General features: G+C 48.7%; 8 protein-coding genes across 8 annotated transcripts; 4 read left to right on the top strand and 4 right to left on the bottom strand.

Annotated features, from left to right (window-relative positions):
• Positions 1 to 1,279: 1,279 nt before the first annotated feature.
• On the top strand, positions 1,280 to 2,970 carry SPBR_01578 (high-affinity nicotinic acid transporter; the record flags this gene model as incomplete). The annotated part of the gene is made up of 4 exons (XM_040759888.1): positions 1,280 to 1,477; positions 1,539 to 2,260; positions 2,325 to 2,536; positions 2,639 to 2,970. The coding sequence occupies 4 exons, from the start codon at positions 1,280 to 1,282 to the stop codon at positions 2,968 to 2,970; spliced, it is 1,464 nt and encodes a 487-aa protein (XP_040619995.1).
• Positions 2,971 to 5,747: 2,777 nt separating this feature from the next.
• Positions 5,748 to 6,790, top strand: SPBR_01874 (uncharacterized protein; the record flags this gene model as incomplete). Its single annotated transcript, XM_040760184.1, has 2 exons — positions 5,748 to 6,153; positions 6,471 to 6,790. 2 exons carry the CDS (start codon positions 5,748 to 5,750, stop codon positions 6,788 to 6,790), a joined length of 726 nt encoding a protein of 241 aa, XP_040619996.1.
• A 2,800-nt stretch (positions 6,791 to 9,590) lies between these two features.
• On the bottom strand, positions 9,591 to 10,232 carry SPBR_02048 (uncharacterized protein; the record flags this gene model as incomplete). Its single annotated transcript, XM_040760357.1, has 1 exon — positions 9,591 to 10,232. One exon carries the CDS (start codon positions 10,230 to 10,232, stop codon positions 9,591 to 9,593), a length of 642 nt encoding a protein of 213 aa, XP_040619997.1.
• Positions 10,233 to 10,705: 473 nt separating this feature from the next.
• Positions 10,706 to 11,123, bottom strand: SPBR_02111 (uncharacterized protein; the record flags this gene model as incomplete). The annotated part of the gene is made up of 2 exons (XM_040760420.1): positions 10,706 to 10,935; positions 11,036 to 11,123. 2 exons carry the CDS (start codon positions 11,121 to 11,123, stop codon positions 10,706 to 10,708), a joined length of 318 nt encoding a protein of 105 aa, XP_040619998.1.
• Positions 11,124 to 12,498: 1,375 nt separating this feature from the next.
• SPBR_01592 (uncharacterized protein) lies at positions 12,499 to 14,164 on the top strand (the record flags this gene model as incomplete). The annotated part of the gene is made up of 4 exons (XM_040759902.1): positions 12,499 to 12,949; positions 13,024 to 13,397; positions 13,480 to 13,776; positions 13,964 to 14,164. The coding sequence occupies 4 exons, from the start codon at positions 12,499 to 12,501 to the stop codon at positions 14,162 to 14,164; spliced, it is 1,323 nt and encodes a 440-aa protein (XP_040619999.1).
• Positions 14,165 to 14,500: 336 nt separating this feature from the next.
• SPBR_01680 (uncharacterized protein) lies at positions 14,501 to 15,948 on the bottom strand (the record flags this gene model as incomplete). The annotated part of the gene is made up of 3 exons (XM_040759990.1): positions 14,501 to 14,962; positions 15,051 to 15,201; positions 15,257 to 15,948. The coding sequence occupies 3 exons, from the start codon at positions 15,946 to 15,948 to the stop codon at positions 14,501 to 14,503; spliced, it is 1,305 nt and encodes a 434-aa protein (XP_040620000.1).
• A 526-nt stretch (positions 15,949 to 16,474) lies between these two features.
• On the bottom strand, positions 16,475 to 16,705 carry SPBR_02150 (uncharacterized protein; the record flags this gene model as incomplete). The annotated part of the gene is made up of 1 exon (XM_040760457.1): positions 16,475 to 16,705. One exon carries the CDS (start codon positions 16,703 to 16,705, stop codon positions 16,475 to 16,477), a length of 231 nt encoding a protein of 76 aa, XP_040620001.1.
• A 2,916-nt stretch (positions 16,706 to 19,621) lies between these two features.
• SPBR_02141 (uncharacterized protein) lies at positions 19,622 to 19,921 on the top strand (the record flags this gene model as incomplete). Its single annotated transcript, XM_040760448.1, has 1 exon — positions 19,622 to 19,921. The coding sequence occupies one exon, from the start codon at positions 19,622 to 19,624 to the stop codon at positions 19,919 to 19,921; it is 300 nt and encodes a 99-aa protein (XP_040620002.1).
• Positions 19,922 to 20,568: the final 647 nt, after the last annotated feature.

The following is a 20,568-nucleotide window of genomic DNA, read 5'->3' on the forward strand; positions in this document are numbered from 1 at the left end:
GATGATTCGGTCTCGGCTGATGTTGCAGACGTTGTCCGCACCCGCTCTTTCAGTTCTGCGTTTTCTCTGGTCAGTTGTGCCAGCTGTGCTTCTAGGTTGGCAACATAGTTTCGTGGGAGCTGGAAGGTAGTTAGCGTTTTCGTTCCCGCGATATTTAAATCCCGGCCTGCCCTGTGCAATACCTCTGTGTCTTTGCCCAGGTGGTATGTCAAACATGCAGCACCAACCGTGGCGCAGTTTGTGCAACTGGGATACTTGAGATCGCACTACGGGGGAAGCCGACAGTCAGTATTGTGCGTGCTAGCTGTAGTGGATAACGTCCTTGGCAAATGTGGCCAAGATACCTTTTGCTTTCGTCTGCGGCACCTGGAAAACATAGTTAAATGCCATATCCAAGTATATCATTGCCATCAGTGAAGGGTCTTACCTCTGACATGCATTGATACCACGAGCAATTCGGTCGTGCACGCGTGCGTGCGGGTGAAGCCGAGATGTGCCATAGTCTGCCATGCTCTCCCGTATGTTGTGGTTTCAAAGGGATAAAGGCTCAGGGCAACGATTTTCAAATGATTGGCATTGTCAACGGACAGGATCATTCTTGAACTCCACAGTGGCAGTGGCAGTCGGATTTATTTGAGAAACGGTGTAAGATGGCAGATGCGTCGGGTTCGTCCGATCGGGCTAATGCGGGTTCTATTGCATGGAAAGGTTTCTTATCATAACTTGGGATTGATAAGGCTAACGTGCTAGTCATGCATAGATAGCGATGCACTGTTGTGATGCCGCACAGTGGTTCGTTTAAACCGAACTGGCATGATTGCACGTTATCTAAACTATGAGAAACTTGTATCACACCTCGCAGCCCAAACATACTAATGCGCATTCTTATCAAGACATGTTGAACCGCTTATCGCAATAGCCACTGTATTGTACCGGCAACACCTATTCAAGTCGGCTTGAAGCGACACATGCTCTCGTTCAAGTGTGCCAACGAAAGTTGCAATCAAAAGATATGGCGATGATGCGTCGTCGTATTTGCACACGCCAATACCAAATCTCGCCAATATTTTCTCCATTTGTTATCGACCAGCCCAGAGGACAGTGGACTCAGTACAGATTAAGCCTTGCCAGTATACTTAATGATTATTTCCTCTTCGATCTCATTGTGACATTTACAATACAATAAACGAGTTTCAGATGTGCTAGACGAACAACCACGAACCGCACAACAGCTTCTCTTAAAGGATAATATTGATTTTCGCACATTCCAACCACAGACATGGCTGCCGAGCCCGCCAAAGAGGTCGATGTTAAGACCACGGCCATGAATACGATAATTGATGACTGCGCAGAGGGCGAAAGTGCGGCGATCTATATTGACCCAAAGAAAGAAGCAGCAGCGCTGGCGAAATTCGACAAGACGGTGCTGCCCGTATCCATGATTTTTTTGATTTTATCTAGCCTTGACCGTAACAATGTAAGTCCTCCTGTCTGCCCTTTTTTCAATTTCCTTCTATTCTAACGGAAAAATACTTTAGCTCGGCAACGCCCGTGTTTTTGGATTCGATGCTGACATTGGCCTCACTGGCGGCGACTTTGGCAATATAACGACACTATCTAGTGTTTGCACCATTGTTTTTGAACTTCCGTGGGTTCTTGCCGTCCGTCGTTACGGTGCGACCAAGGCAATTGGGACTGCGTTTGTTTTGTGGAGTCTGTGTACGCTGGGCACTGCATTCATCCACACTTACGGCCAGGCCATCGCCTGTCGTATGCTGCTCAATGCAGCCGAGGCGGGCCTTGCACAGAGTTTTGCGTACCTATTTTCAACCATATATCCACGGGAGACGGCTGGCAAACGCATCATGACGACCAACCTCGCACAGTGCATCTCTGGCTCATTTGGTGGACTTTTTGCGTACGCTGTCCAGACAATGGGCGAACGCCGCGGCCTTGCAGCTTGGCGCTGGCTGTTTATCATCGAGTTTTGTATCACGATCGTCATTGGCGGCATTGGCTGGCTATTCATTCCCACGTCTGCCGAGTCAGCTTGGTTCCTGACCAAGGAGGAAAAGGAGACCATGCGACTAAAGAAGCAGCGCGATATTATGCACCGAGGCGACACCAAGTTTGAGCGCAAGTGGATCCGGATTGCGCTGTTGGATCCCTTTGTGTGGATGTTGGCCATCGCCTTCTTTACGTCGTCTATTGCAATCAACGGGTTTGGCGTCTTTTTGCCGACCATTCTTTCTGGCCTTGGGTATGAGCCGTGCCACTACTTATGTCAATGTGAATGCAGCCGCAGAGGCTAACAACAGAAACAGGTTTGCCTCGTTGACTGTGAACTATCTCACAATTCCAGTTTATATCTTGGGCGCAATCTCGCTCGTGATTCAGTGCTATTTTTCCGACAAACTCCGGCAGCGTGGTGTCTTCATTATCGCATCATGCATCCCGGTATCTGTGGGATACCTTATTTGTGTCGGCACTTCCAATCAACATGCCGGTTACGCTGGCATGTTCATTCTTGTGTTGGGTAAGTGTGATTCGCAGCCCCAACTTATTTCCGAAGGCAGACTTCCGGCCACACGAATAAAGTAGTATTCAGTAACCAAGGATGAACTACTAACTTTGACAGGTCTTTATTCTATCTCGACACTGGCCGTCACTTGGATATCGACCAACCTGTCCCCAGACTCTAAGCGCGCCATTGGTATGCCCATTGCATACTCCATTGCCAACATTTCCGCTGTCGTGTCTGGGCAGCTGTATCCTGACCAGCATGGGCCGCGATACATCCCGGGCAATGCAATCTCGGCGGGCCTCTCGGTCGTTGCAGGACTTTTGTACGCCTCCTGCTATTTTTTGTTGCGGCACCGCAACGCCAAGAAGGCCAAGTTGCTCAACGAGGGCGCGACGACCAACGGCTTGGAAGGAGACCAGAGTCTCGAGTCAATGTATATTCTTTAATGTCCCAATATATAGAAAGCAGGATAATGGGTCAGCAAATGGAGAGCATATGACGCGAAGATGCCATTAAATCAGCTGCACAGTTTAAACGCAAGGACAAGATCCGGGCAACAACAAAAGCCTTGTAGGAATCTGTTAAGTATATTTGATATTTTATTTTCAAACCATGTGATGTTTAACTTTCTACAATCTGAGGGTTGTTGCTAGCATCCACCTATCAAAGAGTCATGCAGATGTCTCAATGTATCATCATACTCCCCAACAACCCAGGGGAACTGACCTATTCTGGCTCGCCACCCCAGAATTCCCATTTTTCCATTTCCGGGGTCACCCGCAATGATTTTTCCGAAATGGCTTTGCAGTTTTGACCAGCATATACTGCCAATTGAGTCTCGTACTGCCGCGGCATCCGCGGCAACTACACTTCCAGCTGTAATTATGGCCCACAACTGCAGACCCTGAAGTTCCATCACCGCCAAACTCATCTCAGGTTCGGCAGAGGCTTCTAGCATGCGGTTTAGTTTGGAGGCAAGCTGTAGGCCGTAATGTGTCTTTGGGGGCATTTCTTTTAGCGTTGTAAGTGAGAAAAACAGGAGACCTATACGGCATATTTCTTGCATATGCCTCTCGGACACACTTGGCACAGCTGTGATGAACTGTCGTAGTGCGTTGGAAAGCAGCGAGTACTGGGCCCCGGTCAATAAATATCGTATCCGAGTAGCGGTTGCCGCATTTTGGCTGTTGATCGTCGAATTTCCTTTTGAAAGCCCCGTAGAATGACGTTTGGCAGATGGAGTGCAGTATGTTTTAAACAAAAAGACTGCTTCGTCAATCTGAGACAGGCACCGAGATATTACGGGATTGTGTGAGCATACCGCCAAAATATGACCAAATCCGTCATTGTAGAAAGTATGAGACGAACCGGGCAAAAGACCCGGAGAAAGAGGACCGACGAGAAGACTGCACACCGAATGTCCGTCAAAGTAAGTTGGCTGATCGCTCTCCAGCGAACCGTATAGATCAGCGCTGTTGCAACACGTCATCAGCTCAGGACACGGGGAGAACATTGAATAAAGAAAGAAAGCACACCTACCGAAATATCTTCTGTAAGACATACGGCTGCTCATAGATACGTTCAATCCCCCCGTAATAGTGGACGAGCTGCTTCAGACCCTCCATATACACCTTCCAATTGTCGGGATGGTCTCGACCTCGCTGGCAAAGTTAGATGGGTAGCATAAAAGGCATTGGAGTACTGACTTTGTGAGATCCCTACCTCGAACATGGCAATCCCCGCCACCATGATAATTGTGCTTGAATCAATTTTCCACGGTGTGTCCTGCTTCCTTTGCACAGTCGTTTCCGAGATTCGCTTGTTGACAATGGAAATGGCACGGTGGAAATGCCAGAGCGAGAGGGCACTGTTGTTGTTGCGGGCGAAGTAGCATAGAAATGTGTCGGCACAGCTGATAAATGTGTGCATCAGGGCTGGGTCAGCAAACCCCAATGGAAGACCATACTCTATGAACGGATTGAACCCAACAGCCCATTCTAGCGTGTACAGAGTTTTCCAGACAGTTGTAGTGACTTGACTTTTTGTTAGATTAAGCTTCACAATGACATGGGAGTGGGAGTGTAATGACAAGCCTGAACATACGGGACACGAGTAGATCATGCATGTACGGTTCGAATTGGACGGGAAGCGAGTTAAAGGGATCCACACCGTCGATCTGGCGAATGTTGTAATGGTGAACAAAGCCGGAAACACTCAAGCCAGCTTCTGCACCATTGATTCTCCGTTGTTGGCGGCTCAGTTCGTTGTTTAATTCCGAGGTCTTTGATCGAGCATTTCGGCGAGCGTGGCGGCGGATTCTGTCCTGTGAATGGACGTCAATGAGTCGAGTCCTTGGAGACAAATGGATAAACTCAAAGTGGGTTGTCTGCGCCGTCGTCCTTTGTCTGTCGTCTCTGCTTCGTACAGTCGCCTGTTTTGATTTGTCACCTAGTCCGAAAGCATCAGCAAAAGTACACAGTAATTTATTTATGACAAATGCAAGTAACAACCAACCTTTGGGACGACCACGCTTCCACGGACCCGGAACCTTCACAGGCCCAGCATGGTAAGAGAATATGGCCTCGGGCTCCGACTTGTCCGAAATCTCCGAATTAGCTGCCACAGGGAATACGATTTCAGCCGGGTCGAGGGCCATATTGACGGGAAGGACGTCCTGTACGAAGGCACATTTGAAAATAGATATGATACGATGCAAGTAAGAAGAAAAGCTTAAAACCGCAAGAGGCTGGACGACAGGGTTAATAAATATTTTGGTTTCAGGCCAGCCGAGTGGCAGTTCGCTAAGCCGAACTTGGTATATGAGATACAAAAAATTCAGCCGAAATGGGTTAGCGCAAATATGCCATGTTGTAGCCTTCCTTAACTCCTGGTCCAAAGTCCGATTGGGCCTGTCGTAAAAGTTTTGAGAGAGTCAACGACAAAATAGGAAACTGACATGTTCGAAATGTGTCTCATTTGGGCATAGTTTTGAATGATACTGCCATCAATTTTGCTGAACATTGTGTGAAACTCTCCTCATGTAGTCAAGATGACTGGCAGTTTCCCTTTTGATGATCGATTATAAAAACCCGACACCCATCCTACAATTCGAGAGCATGACTGCACATTCCTTTTTTCAATCGCAGACCATCACCCTCAAGACAACAATTGCCGCTCCTGGACAGCGTAAGAAACTTCATTCCCCCTTCATTAAATATCTACTATGCCCAACTACACGTCCAAGACTACTGGAGATGAGGTGGCGCGGGACTGCAAGTCTCAAATTGCCAACAAGACCATCTTGGTCACGGGGGCCACCCCCGGCGGCCTGGGCGCGACATTCGCAACTACGATTGCACCTTACGGCCCGGCGGTGATCATTCTTGCCTCCCACAGCGTGGTCAAGGCCGGCGATACGGCAAAGGCCATCGAGGCTGTTGCACCAGATGTGAAGACTGTTGTTATTGAGCTGGATCTTGCCTCGATTTCTCAGGTCCGCAAAGCCGCCGAGAATATTCTAGGCTGTGTGGACACGATCGATGTCATCGTCAACAACGCCGGAATTATGGCAGCGCCATATAGCAAAACCGTGGACGGTATCGAATCGCAGTTTGGGACAAACCATGTCGGTCATTTCCTATTGACCAACTTGCTGCTGTCTTCAATATCCCGTGATAAGAAGAAACGGCCTTTACGTGTCGTCAACGTCTCGAGCAATGGCTTTCGTTTCAGTCCCGTCCGCATCAAAGACATTAGTTTTGACGTTAGTCATCCTGCCACTGACAAAATTGAGTGCACCAACAACGGAGCTAACACTATTAGGATGGCGCTACATACGACCGGTGGACAGCTTATGGACAGTCGAAGTCTGCCAATATGTTGTTCTCCCGATCCCTCGCGGCGAAACTCGGTAGCCGTGGTGTCGTATCTGTTAGCCTCCACCCAGGTGTCATTATAGAGACGAGCCTCTCCCGTCACGTTGCCATGGAAGACTTCGCCGAGCTTGGCGTCTTGGATCGAAAATTGGGAAACCGCGAGTTTTGGGACCAACCGTTTATGCTAAAGTCTCCTGCGGAGGGCGTCGCAACACACGTTTTTGCAGCTTTCCACCCGGCCCTCGAGGAACCGGAGCATAACGGTGCTTATCTGGAAGACTCGCAAGTCGTTGATGTCAAACAGATCCAAAGTTGGGCTAGAGATACCGTGGAGGCTCAAATGTTGTGGCGTCTCAGTGAGGAGATGGTGTCAGAGACATTCTCCTACTGATGCTATTGAGCAAGCCGCGTCAGGTTTTTGCATTGGCAGTCGTATTTTGATAACAGGAGATTGGAATGAAGTCGGTATTCGCTTAGTAGCATCGCAGGTATCGGGTGTTTCCAATTGTTCTTTATCGCAATGCGGGCGTCATAGTTTATAGTTTATTGAAGAGCTACTTCTCTTACATATACGGAGGTGATACTCCGAAGTACCATATACAGAAATACCTCGAAGTAACACGCCTTTCCTTTAGGATTTGTGCCTCTGACAATGATTTAGCGAATTCTGAAAAAAACTGACCTCGATAGATGCGAGGGTGGATGTGGGCGATTTTCTCGACGGCCCACTGTATCTGCACTTGTTCTGTGCTCTCAATTGCATACAGGAAGAGCGCTCGAAGAAACCCGCCGTTCACATTATTTTCGCTGCCTTGGTTCCCACAAGTCGACTCTCTTTCAACGGTTTCTCTGATCTCGAGAAGCGCGTCTCGAGAGTCGGGTAGCTTTGACAGCGGATCGCCCAGCTGCCGGCCAATTTCCACGAGCTCAGCAAAATATGCTGCGTTGCATATTGAAATAAGCGTTGTGAGTCGAATGGCGATGGTAGGAGCAAGCTGGGCGCGTAACTCGTCTGCCAACTGAGACTGCGTCACTGACCGGCTTTCCCATAAAGCATGAAGCTGGGCCTTGAGACTAGCCATGCGGTTGACAACCTCCTGCTGGTCCCTGCTTGTCGTACGCGAGCGATGGTATAGGGTCAGCTTCGCGATCTGCCGCGACAATTCTTGGAGACGGCAGTAGAAATGGAAAATGGGGCCACTGAGCAGCTGATACAAGTAGTTTGAGGCATCTGCTTCATGCCCGGGTGGTGAATCGACGTCTGGAATTGGGCCATCGTGGCTTGGAAGCAGGCGAAAGACACGTTTTGATAAAAGCCCCGTGGCTCCACCTCGCGTCGTGCTGGACTGCAGTATTTTCAGCCACGCAACAATGCGTAGAGCCAGCTTCGAGTGTGACGAGACGTCTTGAGACCATGTCTCCAACCTCCTGACGAGCAGCGGACTCGGTTCTTGCAGATGCGGTGTTAGGTCACCTGCATGGATAAACTCGAATAAGCACAGCAGGAATATCGCAACCAAAGTGAGGTGAAAGTGTTTGCCATGATCGTTGAGGAGATCATCCACATGCCGCTTTGCAGAATAGTAGTGAGACTGGGCACCGCTAAGGGGGAGAGCATATAGGTGGCCCTTGTATAGCGCCGAGACAGCGGTGATGCAAGAAAGAATTGCCGGACAGGATTGTCCAAAATGCACAATGTAGCGCTTCGCAAGTTCCCAGTTGCAAGAGTCAAATGGCGTGATTCCAGGGCACTCTACATGTTCGAGAAACAGTGTAGTCATATGTGGCGACTCAGTTCGCAGCGCCAAGATGTCGATGGTCACAGTGAGCTCGATGTCCCGGGATATCAAGGCCATGGATGTATCACCACAATTTAGGCTGGACTCAGAGCTGAACGTAGCTGTCGTTTGATCTGGTGGAGTGCCGTCGGCTCCCACGCTCGTATCGGTAATCACATTGCTGCCACTGCTCTGCGTGTGGATTGTTCGCGTAGCCTTCCACGGGACGAACGTGTCCACGCTTCGAGGGGTTTCGGGGTTACCCTGATCGTCCGGGCATGTTGCAACCAGAGGCCCGTGAGAGAGACGGTATGACGTAACACGTTGGCTGGCCCTACTAATGTTTTGCGGTGTTTGCTCCAGCTGCCCACCCGTTGCAGTAACAGAAGACTGCCGTGCTTTTGCGGACTTGTATACGCAGTCGCGTTTGAGTCTTACGCAATTGCTGCACGACGGCTTCGTCTCGTCACATTTGACTTTACGGGACCGACAAGTAAGACAGCCGCTCCGAACACGGATAAAGTGTTTATGCTGGCTTGACCTTTGCATAATGACCGTGTTGCTGGCGAGGAAAACGGGAGATCAATATGTGCTAAGGAGCGGGTCGATATCGAGGCCACATGTCAGGGCTAGCCAGTTGTAGAGCGAGCTTTCGGTGCGAGCCGACAATGGGTCGTGATGAGGGTCGTTGCTGTGAGGTCGGCTGCATGCTAAGCGAATCGGCAACATACGTACGTTAAATCCTGAACTGGACATATATAGACCGTTTTGTGTTGGTAAACCCGTTGAATTAAATATCGTGTGACAGTCCCCAAAGTTCGAGATTCTCACTTCCCACGTCGACTGGAAATCCAGACGTGGGGGAAACTTACCGAGCTGGACATTGGACTTGTTGCCGACCTGGTTCACGTCTCGCTGTGCTCGTGTGCCAAAGACTGACACGGATTGGTCGGTTTGGCCTGGTTTTTTTATTTAGAGTATGTAGTGGAGCTAGCGTCATTGGGAATTGTCCACGAAGCCTCAGGGGCGCTGTCGCCTCCCGGGGGTGGGATTTTACTTTTTTTTTTTCAACGCCTTTCAGTCGATGCTCGGTTGGGAATGGAATGGCTTCACTTTATCTCGCTTATTCTTGCCGAGCCGTAATAAATATGTACGATTGATTTGGGAGCGGTTTCGAGAAGCGAAGAGGATGGCTCCACTTCTTGTTGTTACTACCGACGCCCGCCTTGCCTGCTTGGCACTGTGGCAAGAGAAGATAAAATTGGCGGCACGTGGCTTAAGCACCTTGGAACTTTGATCACCACGTTGAGGATCACGGTTCGATAATGAAGCTGTGTCGTCGCCCTTCCCAAAGGCGAAGATTGGTCGTTTATTTTTATGGAAATCCAGGTTTCTAGCTAGACCTGCCGTAGTTCAAGTTTTTCCCATATTCTTTTGCAACTGTCGCGAAAGTATGGGTCTCCAGCTCTCAAGATTCCTGACCTCCAGGCCCTCGATCTTGGCCTCATCGTCCCAGCGCCTCAGCTGGCACATCTCTTGGCACCACTTCTCAGCACCGAACGTGTCCCGCTCGTCATCGTTCATCGGACCTCCTTGGTAGGCAAGGCTCCTCTTGCTCGCATCAGATAGCTTGTCCATGTAGCTGTGATCGACCGCGCATAAGTAACGCTTGGCTGCGACGTGGGATTCCACGAGGCGAGCCACCTTCTGCGAGAACCCGAGTGCCAGGAGAAATCGACCTCCCAGGACCTCGTGTCCAACCCGTCCCACACTTTGGCCTGCCGGCTGGCCTCCTAGATTTTGGATGGTACTGGCGCCAGCAAGCTCGCGAAGATCTTTGGCCGGTGCATACTGCCCGATATCGTGGAGCAGGGCAGCAACCTGTGTTTCCTCGTCCACAGGTGGAACTGCTGAGGCAGCCTGTGCGGCACATTGGAGGGAATGTTGGAGCTGGGAAATTGACTCGCCGATGTACGGTGTGTTTTCACAAGTGTGGAGAATGCGTATGATATAGTCAGCGACAGACTCCGGTGTATGGTTTGTCGGAAGGCCCATGGTGAAGAATTTCCCTTCGTGGGTGGTTATAGATGTTGGTTTGGAAACTGACGTGGCGGATATGCAGCTTTGCTTATACTGTAAGCGGGCGTCGAGTATTGAGGACGGACAGGATTAATATATATAATTTTTATGTGGCTTCTTACGGACGGGAAAAGGGCCATTTTCAAAGTAGACTTCGGCTAATTGACGAGTTGGATGTTATCGGTCGGCTGCCGCATTCCTAAGGGACATGACCTTAGCTCCCGTCCCCGTAACCCAAAGATGTAGTTCTAATTACGTCACTGGATGAAGGATGTCGCACGAATGGTTTTCATGCCAACAGTAAAGAGATCAAGCTGTCAATGTGTCCCGTGCTAGGGCTGTGAATACGGTATATATTTTATACAAATTCCACGTCTTGTCAAACGTATGCAAGAAAGTTATGGCTCTAGCTCCGGCATAATTGTATTACGACCGAATCGCACTTTCGACTAAAACGTGACCTGCTTCCCTTCGCCAACACTGAGCATTGGTGAACCAAAACCGTAGGTCAGTGCGCCCGTCGCATACGATTCTCCCTCTTTGCGCATATGTGTCGCCGGCCACTCCTTTCCTCTATGTTCGTAGTATCCCTTGCGCAGATCACCCTCGGACAATTGGTTGTAGGTGGCGTAGATGGCCTTTCTGTCGGAAGTGCTTTTGTTGGCGCCGCTGCGGTGGGCTACATAGGAAGTGAAAACGAGAAGCTGGCCTAATCCGGTGAGAGTATTGTCAGTGCATGTGAGTAAGTACAGCCTCTCGCTTTAAAGTTAATCACGCACCGGCTTCGAGCTCAACCGGCGTCCACGTGTGGGAATCCACCCAGGTTGACTCGATGCAGTTTGTGGCAGGGTCGATGGGGACGTCCATTTTATGACTTCCATCAACGACCTCCAGGCCACCATTCCGAAGGCTTGATGGGTCCACACTCAAAAGAATTGTCAGATGCTTGACACGCTTGATGTGAGTGTAGGCAACCGCATCGATATGAGGCGCAAAGCCACCTGTAGCTCGTTAGTAATCCGCACCCCAGGCAACTCCCATCGACATTACCACGCGCAACGTTTCCGTCGTTCATACCGCTTCCTGATAGCTTGTAGTTGATTTTCTCTTTGAACAATTGCATAGGCTGTCCAGAAAGGCATTGCAAGAGATCCTGCAGCGTAGAACCTCGAAGCAATTCTTTAAATCCTTGGTGGCAGTCTGCGAAATTTTCCGTCCGGCAGAGAACAGTATGGCCTTTGTCGTTGACCTCCTGTAAACGTGTTAGATATTAAACGATTTAGTTTGTAAAACAAAGAATAGATAAAATCTGACCTCATAGGGCATGAACTGGGATGTTTCCGTTGGCACCCAGTCATGAACTTCCTGGGCCCAGCGTTGTATATCCGCGACTTGTTCGGAAGATAGGAAATCACGAACAATAAGATATCCGTTTTCCTTAAAGAAGGCAATTTGGTCGTCGTCTAGAACCATGGTGGCGGAATAAGGTAATCGAAGGGAGAGATAGGCGAAAAGGGGCAGGAATGAAACGACCAAATGTGCTTGTTTAGAAAATGGATGCTTGTGTAGGTGTGTGTGTGTGTGTGTTCTTCAAATTGGAGCGGAAAATGCGATGGCATGTCCAATATAAATCTTTATACAACGCACGCACTCGACAAGATAAGTTGTCATAAGTAAATTTTCTTCCAAATACGGTTGATAGACTGACGTTGAATGCTTCGTCGTAAATATGCTTGTTATGCCCCGTTTTTCGTCACACTTTTGTGGAAACGAGGACTCCTGTTTGGCTGTCGCTTATTCGGCTAATGGCCGTCGCTTGCATTGCACGTCGCTAAGATCAACGGCACTAAAATATGGGACAGAGTCGCACTTGTCCCGCTTATGTAAAGTGCATTTTATCTGGCGACCATCTTGGAAAACGTAACTGTGAATGAGCACCCAATAAATATACCCACGTGGGCTTGGATAGCGCTGGTAAGCTCACCATGCTCTCGCAACCGATGTTGTTTCTTGAAAGATGATTGGGGCATTCGCAGAACCGAATGGCTTCCTTGCAGACAGTGTGATGGTCACAACATCGACTCGACATACATCTTGGTACCCGGTGGACGTTTCTCAACTACTTAAGCTCGAAGCATAAGTCTCGAGCTTGCAATTTCAGTCACCGCACATAATTCAACCTCTCGCTTACATCTCAAGCTTAATTCTGGCTAATATTTCCTCAACTCGCATCTCGAATACAATGGACGAATTTGGTTCCGAACCCAAAACAACCATGGTGGTCAACGAAGCTATCGACAATGAACTACCAGCAGAGGGGAATGTCGCCGACCGCATCACAAAACGTTCTTCCATTACCACGGTTGTGGTCAGCGGTGTGGCGTTGTTTTCGGATGGTTACAATGCGCAGATTATTGGATATATGAACCTTATCCTAGCAGAGCTTTACCCGGTAGCCTTCACCAGTGTTATCAAAACGCGGCTTTCCAATGCGTACCTCATCGGCGAGATCTTTGGTATGCTATTTTTTGGCTATGCAATTGACCGACTCGGCCGTCGTACCGGCATTATCTTTGCCACGCTTTTCCTCGTGCTCGGCATTATCATCGCAACGGCTGCACACGGAACGACAGATCTTGGCATGCTCTGGATGATGATCATTGGCCGAGGCGTCTCAGGCTTCGGTGCTGGTGGTACGTCAATACAACCTCTTTGTCCATTTCTTCCCGCTTATATAATGTAACTCACACCGGATGAACATATATAGGTGAATATCCCACATGCGGCACGGGCAGCACAGAGGCGTCCGACGAGACCGCGTATGGCCGCCGTCGGCGAGGTATGCTTGTGGCTGTCGCAACAGACTTTGCGATCGACTTTGGCTTCGTCGTTGCGGGCATCGTGGCGCTGGTCGTCTTGGCTGCGTACCACCAGAACCTTGGTGACGGTGTGTGGCGCGTCTGCTTTGGTCTCGGATTCATCTTGCCCGTAACACTCGTATTTTTCCGCCTCAGCCGGTTCCAGTCAACCCAGTACCGAAAGCATGCTATGAAGAAAGACATCCCATACCTGCTAGTGATCAAGCGTTATTGGAAGCCTATGCTTGGGACGTCGCTGGCTTGGTTCATGTACGACTTTGTGGTACGTATCTGCTAGCCCAGGGCGCAATGGCTCCATCGTCCCCTTCTTTTCCGACCCACGCTTACCCGTTGCAAACACCCAGACCTACCCGTTTGGTATTTTCAGCTCATCCATCGTGTCCACATTGAATCCAAACAACACAATTACACAAAACATCGGCTTCGGAACTGTTATCAACTGCTTCTATCTCCCCGGGTGCCTTGTTGGCGGTCTACTCATGGACCGGATCGGCCGCAAGCAGACGATGACTCTGGGGTTTTTCCTGTGGGCCATTTTGGGATTTATCATTGGTGGCGCCCTCGGTCCTATCCAATCCGTTTTCCCTCTCTTTGTAGTGCTTTATGGCATTTTCAATGCGTTGGGCGAGATGGGTCCCGGCGTACGTATCTACCAGCCATTCAACTGCAAACAATATTGAATAAACACTAACGGGCAGACAGGTGGCAACATTTCTTTGTGGTGCTGAATCGTTTCCTACGCCCCTGCGTGGTCACTTTCTGGGTCTCGCAGCAGCTGTGGGCAAAGCCGGCGCCGCAATTGGCACACAGGTGTTCACACCAATCCAGAACTCGTTCCCCGACGCCGAGAAAGGTATCCAGGGTGTTTTCCTCATTGGTGCGGCATTTGCTACGGTTGGCGGTCTCATCTCATGGTTTTTGATCCCGTCCATGGACAAGGAGCTGGAGAACGAGGATACTCGCTTCCGCGTGTATCTGGAGCAGAATGGGTTTAAAGGGTCGTTTGGAGATCTGTCAACAGTCAACTAAGGGTAGATACATTTCCGGTAGGTATTACTGGTATTGTTCCTACATTAGCAATTAATTAAGCTAAAGTACTTACTTTGGTCGGTCTATTTTTTCTTCCGGGGGTAAGGGAAAGGGACTGGAGAATACGTAGCCTTCAAATACACAAGAAGTGTTGTGTATAAGAGCCTATACTTGTCACATTTTTCCAGCTGTTACCATTACGGAATTATTATACACATTGACATATGGATTGACAATAGGATTCGATTCTACCAAAATTTACACTTTGGAAACACGTCATGCCAGTACATAGAAACGGACTGGCATGGAAGATCAATACGTATAAATAACACTAGCTTAATATTCCCACCGCTTCAGAGTTTGCTCCAGTGAGTCTTTTGCGTTGCGCTTCACAGCTTGGATCCGTTGTGGTCCCATTTTGGCCCGTACGCGTGACATATAAAACATGCCCGGACTGAGATTTTGAATGAACCAGTAAAGATCCGAGAGCGTATCAATGCCCGGCATCAGGTCTACCGGCCGTATGACGCCTTCTACAACAAATGCGGCGTTGGTCTGTTCAATCAACGTCCAGTCCGCCATCGGCACGCCGGCTTTGTCTTCGTCGGACACAGAAACCAGTCCGTGCAGAAGGGCACGTCGAATGGCATTGGAGGGCGACGTTGGGTCCTCGGGCGTCACGATGTGGAACAGCTCCGGAAACGAGTAAAAGTACTCGTCATACAGTGAGGCCACGTGACTGAAGCTCCAGTCGACTAGTGCCGTGATGCGGCTCGTCTGGGGATCGTAGAGGAAATTCTGCAGGTCTTTTTCCGCCGTTAGTGTCGTGCATCCAATAGTTTTATGCGATTTGGATGAACATACTCATATCACCGTGAACAAGCACAGGGCGCGGGTTTGCCTCAATAGACCGTTCGAGGAGAGGTTGGAAGCCCCGCTCGACAAAGGCGTCAATACGGGCGCGCAAGTCCGGTGCATCCTGCCAGCCCTGCACGACGTCACACATATCCATTCTCTGAATTTGTGTTCGTAAATACCTGTTGGTGTTAGTATGTCATTTCCGCTGGGGTTGAATTACTCGCTGTCACGCACTGATAGCATAGTTCGCGATACGTGGCACATGCTTTCGTCGCGCCGTGGATAGTCGTCGGTCCCGTAATAACCCGGCCATCGTCATCAAAGTTGAGACCACCGTAACCAACAACTGATACCGGAAGCTTGTACTGCTGTAATAGGTGAAAAATCCTGGCGATGTCTGTCAAGACAGAGTTCTTGGCGGCACGATCTAGTTTTTTGAACACCTCATCATTCAGTCCCACGCCGCGCTTGCGCTCTTGCAGGATCCAGCCAGAGACCTTTGTGTCCAAATTCACAGAACGCCATCCGTAAATACGGGGCGTGACGGGCTCATCGAGCGACGCCAGGGCGACGCGGGCGAGAGAATAAGCCGCCACCTCGTTTTGCACCTGGACGGTGTCGTTGAGATCCGCTCCCGCGTCAGTGAAGCGAAGAATAACGGTCGTGGTGTCGGCAGGCAGGGTCTCCGTTCCAGGTTGCGGAACGCGTTCCATTTGTACGCCGTATGTGCTTCTTGCGGTCCGGGTACTGGTATTATTCGTCCTGACGTTCGACCCAGGGGCAATGGTCACGGTATACACCTGGGTATTGTTAGAGCCCAACTGAAGCTCGACGGACTCTACTTGGCGACTAAATTCGGATTGGAGGATGTCATGGATCCACGCCTTGGTCTCGGCCGAGATCGTAAGAGTTTTCTTAGCAGGCATTTTGTTGGTATTGGCGTGCGGTGTTGGGCTCTTATGTGGCTGTATAAAACCGAGGATGAAGAATAGTGAAAAATATTAAAAGGGAGAGAAGTAGTAAAGAACGAGGAGGGGATTATGATAAAACTTAGTTTATATGAATTTTGAATCTGATGACTGTCACACGGCGCGAAACTGCCCTTTCATTAATTTATATATTAGAAAGGGTGCTACAGCGGTAAATTATGCCCGGGTATTTAAATAATAATTTAATACTAATAATTACGACAGGGAATAAGACGTGCGTGAGTATGAAAAAATGACTACACGGGTTGTTTCGGCGTGTCCGACTCACATGCCGCATCCGCAGCTTTACTACTCGGTGTCTCATGGATTATTTTATATCTTTAGATTACGCAGTGGTAAACAGAGACCTGGGATGTTATTACATGTATCGTTTAGAGAACATGTAAAAAGAGAGATAATCGTAAATGTAAAATACGACGCAAATGAGACAACAACAAAGTACAATTATTTCGACAACCATCGTTTAATCCTGTAACCACGGTGCGGGCATTGCTGGGGTTATTTTCCGCAGATCTGCGAGCGAGCCCTGGTAACGGTTCTCCTCGGTCCATGAAAGCACAGCATTAAAGTCACGGCAGTTGTGGCGGCTTTCATGACCAAACGTCCAGAAATCCTCAGTGGCATCCAGAGACAGATCCACGTTACACATCAGAGCCTGCCGGATCCAATCAACACAGTGCAGCGGGTGGTCCATGGGGTCACCGGGGTTTGAGATGCCGGGCAACGGTGGCACGGAGATGCCCTCCAGGGCCCATTTAATGGCTCTCTGGCAGTTAGATCGCGGTTAGTTAAGTTAACAAGCTAAGAATAGGGGGGTGGTAGACATACCAGGCAGTGAAGGTGGTGGAAGACTCCAACCTGATAAATTAAGTGGCCGTCGTCAAGAGGCGATGCTCGGGAAGTTTGAGAAGCATTTAGGTTATTATTTCGTGGAATGCTGATCAGACCCTCGCCATTCGGAAATATGTCGTCCCACAAGGTCTCGTTTGCATTTTCACGCCGATACCCCCAGAGATCAAACACTTCTGTGCTTTTGTAATCCTTCAGATCGTCGTCTTTGTGAACTTAGTACTGAGTGTCCAACAAAAGGCGAAGCAAATTTCAAAACGCATTTTGTTGAGTAAAAATTAGAATCTCACAGGTAAAATCAGTATCTCTTCGCCACGAGGGGCGCGACCAGATGGCGTTTAGTAACAAGAAAAGTAAAATAATATGAGCTAATTCGAAGAGGAAGAACCTCAGTCCTCTTCCAAGCCACGACTGCCGTTTGTTCGGTGGACTGTCGACGGTGGGACTTCCTTGTTCATTAATAGAAGGCAGGATCTCGTAGTTCTTGGGCGCCATCATGAAAACCTTTGAATGGTCTGAAACTGGCATCATCGAGAGAGAATGCTACAAGTTGAAGAACTCTTTGGAGTTACGTTTTGTACTTGAATTTTGTCGGCAATCTTAATATATCTACATTACCCTAGCTGACGACACTCCCTCCCCTCTGTCGGAAAGGCTTTTGTATATGTTGTTTTTAATTAGTGAAACAACTATTGGAACAAAGCGGCAGATATTTTTTCTCCCTTTTGAAAATAATCGGGCCTCACTTTATCGCCGTCAGGTATATTTATATCGGCGCCTGTCCCCGTCTGCCATTTTCGAAGAACAGTACCCGCTTCCCTGTATCTAAATACTACATTTCACAGCTACAACAGTACACACACAACAATGGACTCGGCCCGAAACGACGAACTAAAAGAGCACTTATTGGGCCACTCCTCAAGCGAGAATCAGCTTGAAAGAGGCACAGAGTGGTGCCAGTCCGCAACGTTGCATACTCCGCGGCTCCATTATGTCGTTGTGGTCTCCAACTGCATCGCCTGGCTGTTGGTTGTTTGTCTACTTCTCTCACAGCACATTCTGCCGCTTCCTAGACGGGAATTGTGCCCCGCGCACTTATTGTACAGTACGAAAAACCAATATGCAGCCATTAATACCGCAACCATCATTCTTCATGCTGACGAGCTCTTGTACAGCCCCTGTTAAAGATGCCATCGAATATGAAGTACGCACCTTCCAGTTGGGTTTCGGTGATAAGCAGACACCCTACCAGGCAGCACCATCTCCGGAACTTGACAAGCTCTGGAGGGATCTCTACAGTGGTTAGAAGTGGTCGTTATTTGTCTTAAGTTTTAAATAGCGAACCCACGAGTAGCTAATATTTACATCTTCTAGCCGGAATACCGAGCCTTATCCCCCTGGACGCAGCATTGCGGCTACCAAACATGACAATTCCATTCCCCCACGATGAACAGGGTCGCTACATTATATCGCTGGATGTTTTTCACCAACTACATTGCTTGGTACGATAACAAAATTAGCATTAGCCGAAGAAATAAACTGGGGTACTGCTGACACGTTCTCAGAATATGATTCGAATGGCTCTTCGACCAGACTATTACAAAAGCCACACAGTGTTACAGGACAGAAATTTCGCGCGGCACGATGAAACCGACGAAGAGCTGTTCGGGATGGACCACATTGACCACTGCGTGGACTCGATTCGACAATCACTCATGTGCAATGCAGACACAAGCGTTTTGACCTGGGCATGGGACGTCGCGACCAAGACCAATGTACCGCATGTAGATGTGGCACACGTGTGTAAGAACTTCGACAAGATTCAAGTATGGGCGGCTGGCTATTCGGCGCACGGCCGGGAGTCTGATGCCGAATTCGAGACCGCTAATGATACCTTGTAAGTAGGCGCCCCAAGGACATGGCGGCAATCGAGCCAAAAATGCATCTCAGACTGATAAAATTCAATGGTTTTTCGAAATGTAAAATTAGGAAACGATGAATAGCCGGCCAAAATTCGCCAACAACCAACATACTGAAACTCATACGGCAGCAAGGTCCTGCATGGTCATCGCCTGTAAAGGCGATATTAACGGACGATAAATAGCCGGTCAACAAGTCGCCAACAACCAACAGCCAGAAACTCACACGGCAGCAAGGTCCTGCAGGGTTGCCACTCGTATCATGTGATTTTTGTCTGTCTAATGGCGGCGCAACGGCTGAACTGACGGTGGCGCCAACAGACAGTACGTCACCTAAATATTTATTGTTTGTTTTCAGAATCTAAATTTTTTATTTTTTTATTTTCATATCTGCAAACTTTTATTACATCCATACGTGGACTAAAACCTACGCATCACACGCAAACCATTTGGGGGGTTTGGGGGGTGGTAAGGGGCACCGAAAACGGAAGGTGTCATCGACAAAGTTTAAAATAGTACGGATATCATTTAGACCTGGCTGTGCGTGCTACAGCATTCCTGGTACATCGTTGGAGCAACCTCAATCACGGTCTTGTAATCACCAGTATAGACCTCAATCAAAGAAGTGTCGGTCAGCTCAACATACATTTTTTTAAAGGGAATAAATCAGGAGTGACAGGAAAGAAAGACAAGCCCCTCATTAACAAGAATAACAGTGAACATAAAATACAAATCATACGCCGCTCACCCTTCGTCCTATTTTCAAAAGATGAAACGCTGCAACTACAAGCACAAAAAACAAAATTAAGATTCGAAATAGATTCAGCCTTATATCGTCAAAAATGAAGTTCGTCACGATCACGTTTCCCGTTTCCCTGCTCGTTGTCGGAGCCATCTCCATACCCATGGCCCACTATGCGAACCCGGAAACTGCTTTGGACAAGCGAAGCTACTTTCTTCGAAGCGCCTGGGGACAAAAGGCCCAGGACGACATCAAGGAGTCTGCTTCCGTGAGTGGTCTCGATACCGTGACCGAAGCAGCTGCTTTGCTGGACAAACGGGACGAAGCCGCGCCCGACTGCTACTCGCTTCGTTCTCAATGGAGCGCCGAGGTCAATTCCAAGCGCGGCATTGCCTGCTAGATCCTTGGTCTGTATCTCAGGTGAGCTTGTATACCAGAAACTTCCACTTTTCATCTAGTCATTAACATTTTGATAGGCCCTTTAGAACTACGATAATGTAGTCAGAAGCTCCATGCTTGGCAACACTCGTTTTTCTTGTGTTGTAATCGTCCAATAGCGCCACCGTAGTTTAGTTCCCTATGTATACGTATACCTCCCTAGTGAATTAGAACGGAATCAGGTTGTATTAGCGAGAACGCGATGCTCTACATAATGCGCAATGTGAATTGCTTGTGACTTTTTTATTTTCTGACTATTGCTGTATTTTCAGCACTCCTATATTATTTGTCAAAGAATAGTAGAGTGAGAGTAGCAATAGGAAATAACCATAATTTCCGAGGCGGTTATGGCGGCGTATGTGCCGTGTTCTTGTGATGGCCGATGAAATTGCTGCGCCGCGAATTGAATTGTCATCATGCGTCGGTAGAGGAATCCAGATGAGGTATTTATACTGAAATAGTAGTAATTTTAGGGTGACTTATTCACGACGAGACTGAAATAAGTAAGCTCTCGCATTCGTGAGTTTTGTTTTACTCAGCCAATTAATAAAGAAAATATGGATCACCACCGCCACCTATTTCAGGGCAGGCATAACCATGGCCTAGATA

The sequence above is a fragment of the Sporothrix brasiliensis genome (genome assembly GCF_000820605.1).
Source record: "Sporothrix brasiliensis 5110 chromosome Unknown Cont18, whole genome shotgun sequence".
Classification (NCBI taxonomy): domain Eukaryota; kingdom Fungi; phylum Ascomycota; class Sordariomycetes; order Ophiostomatales; family Ophiostomataceae; genus Sporothrix; species Sporothrix brasiliensis.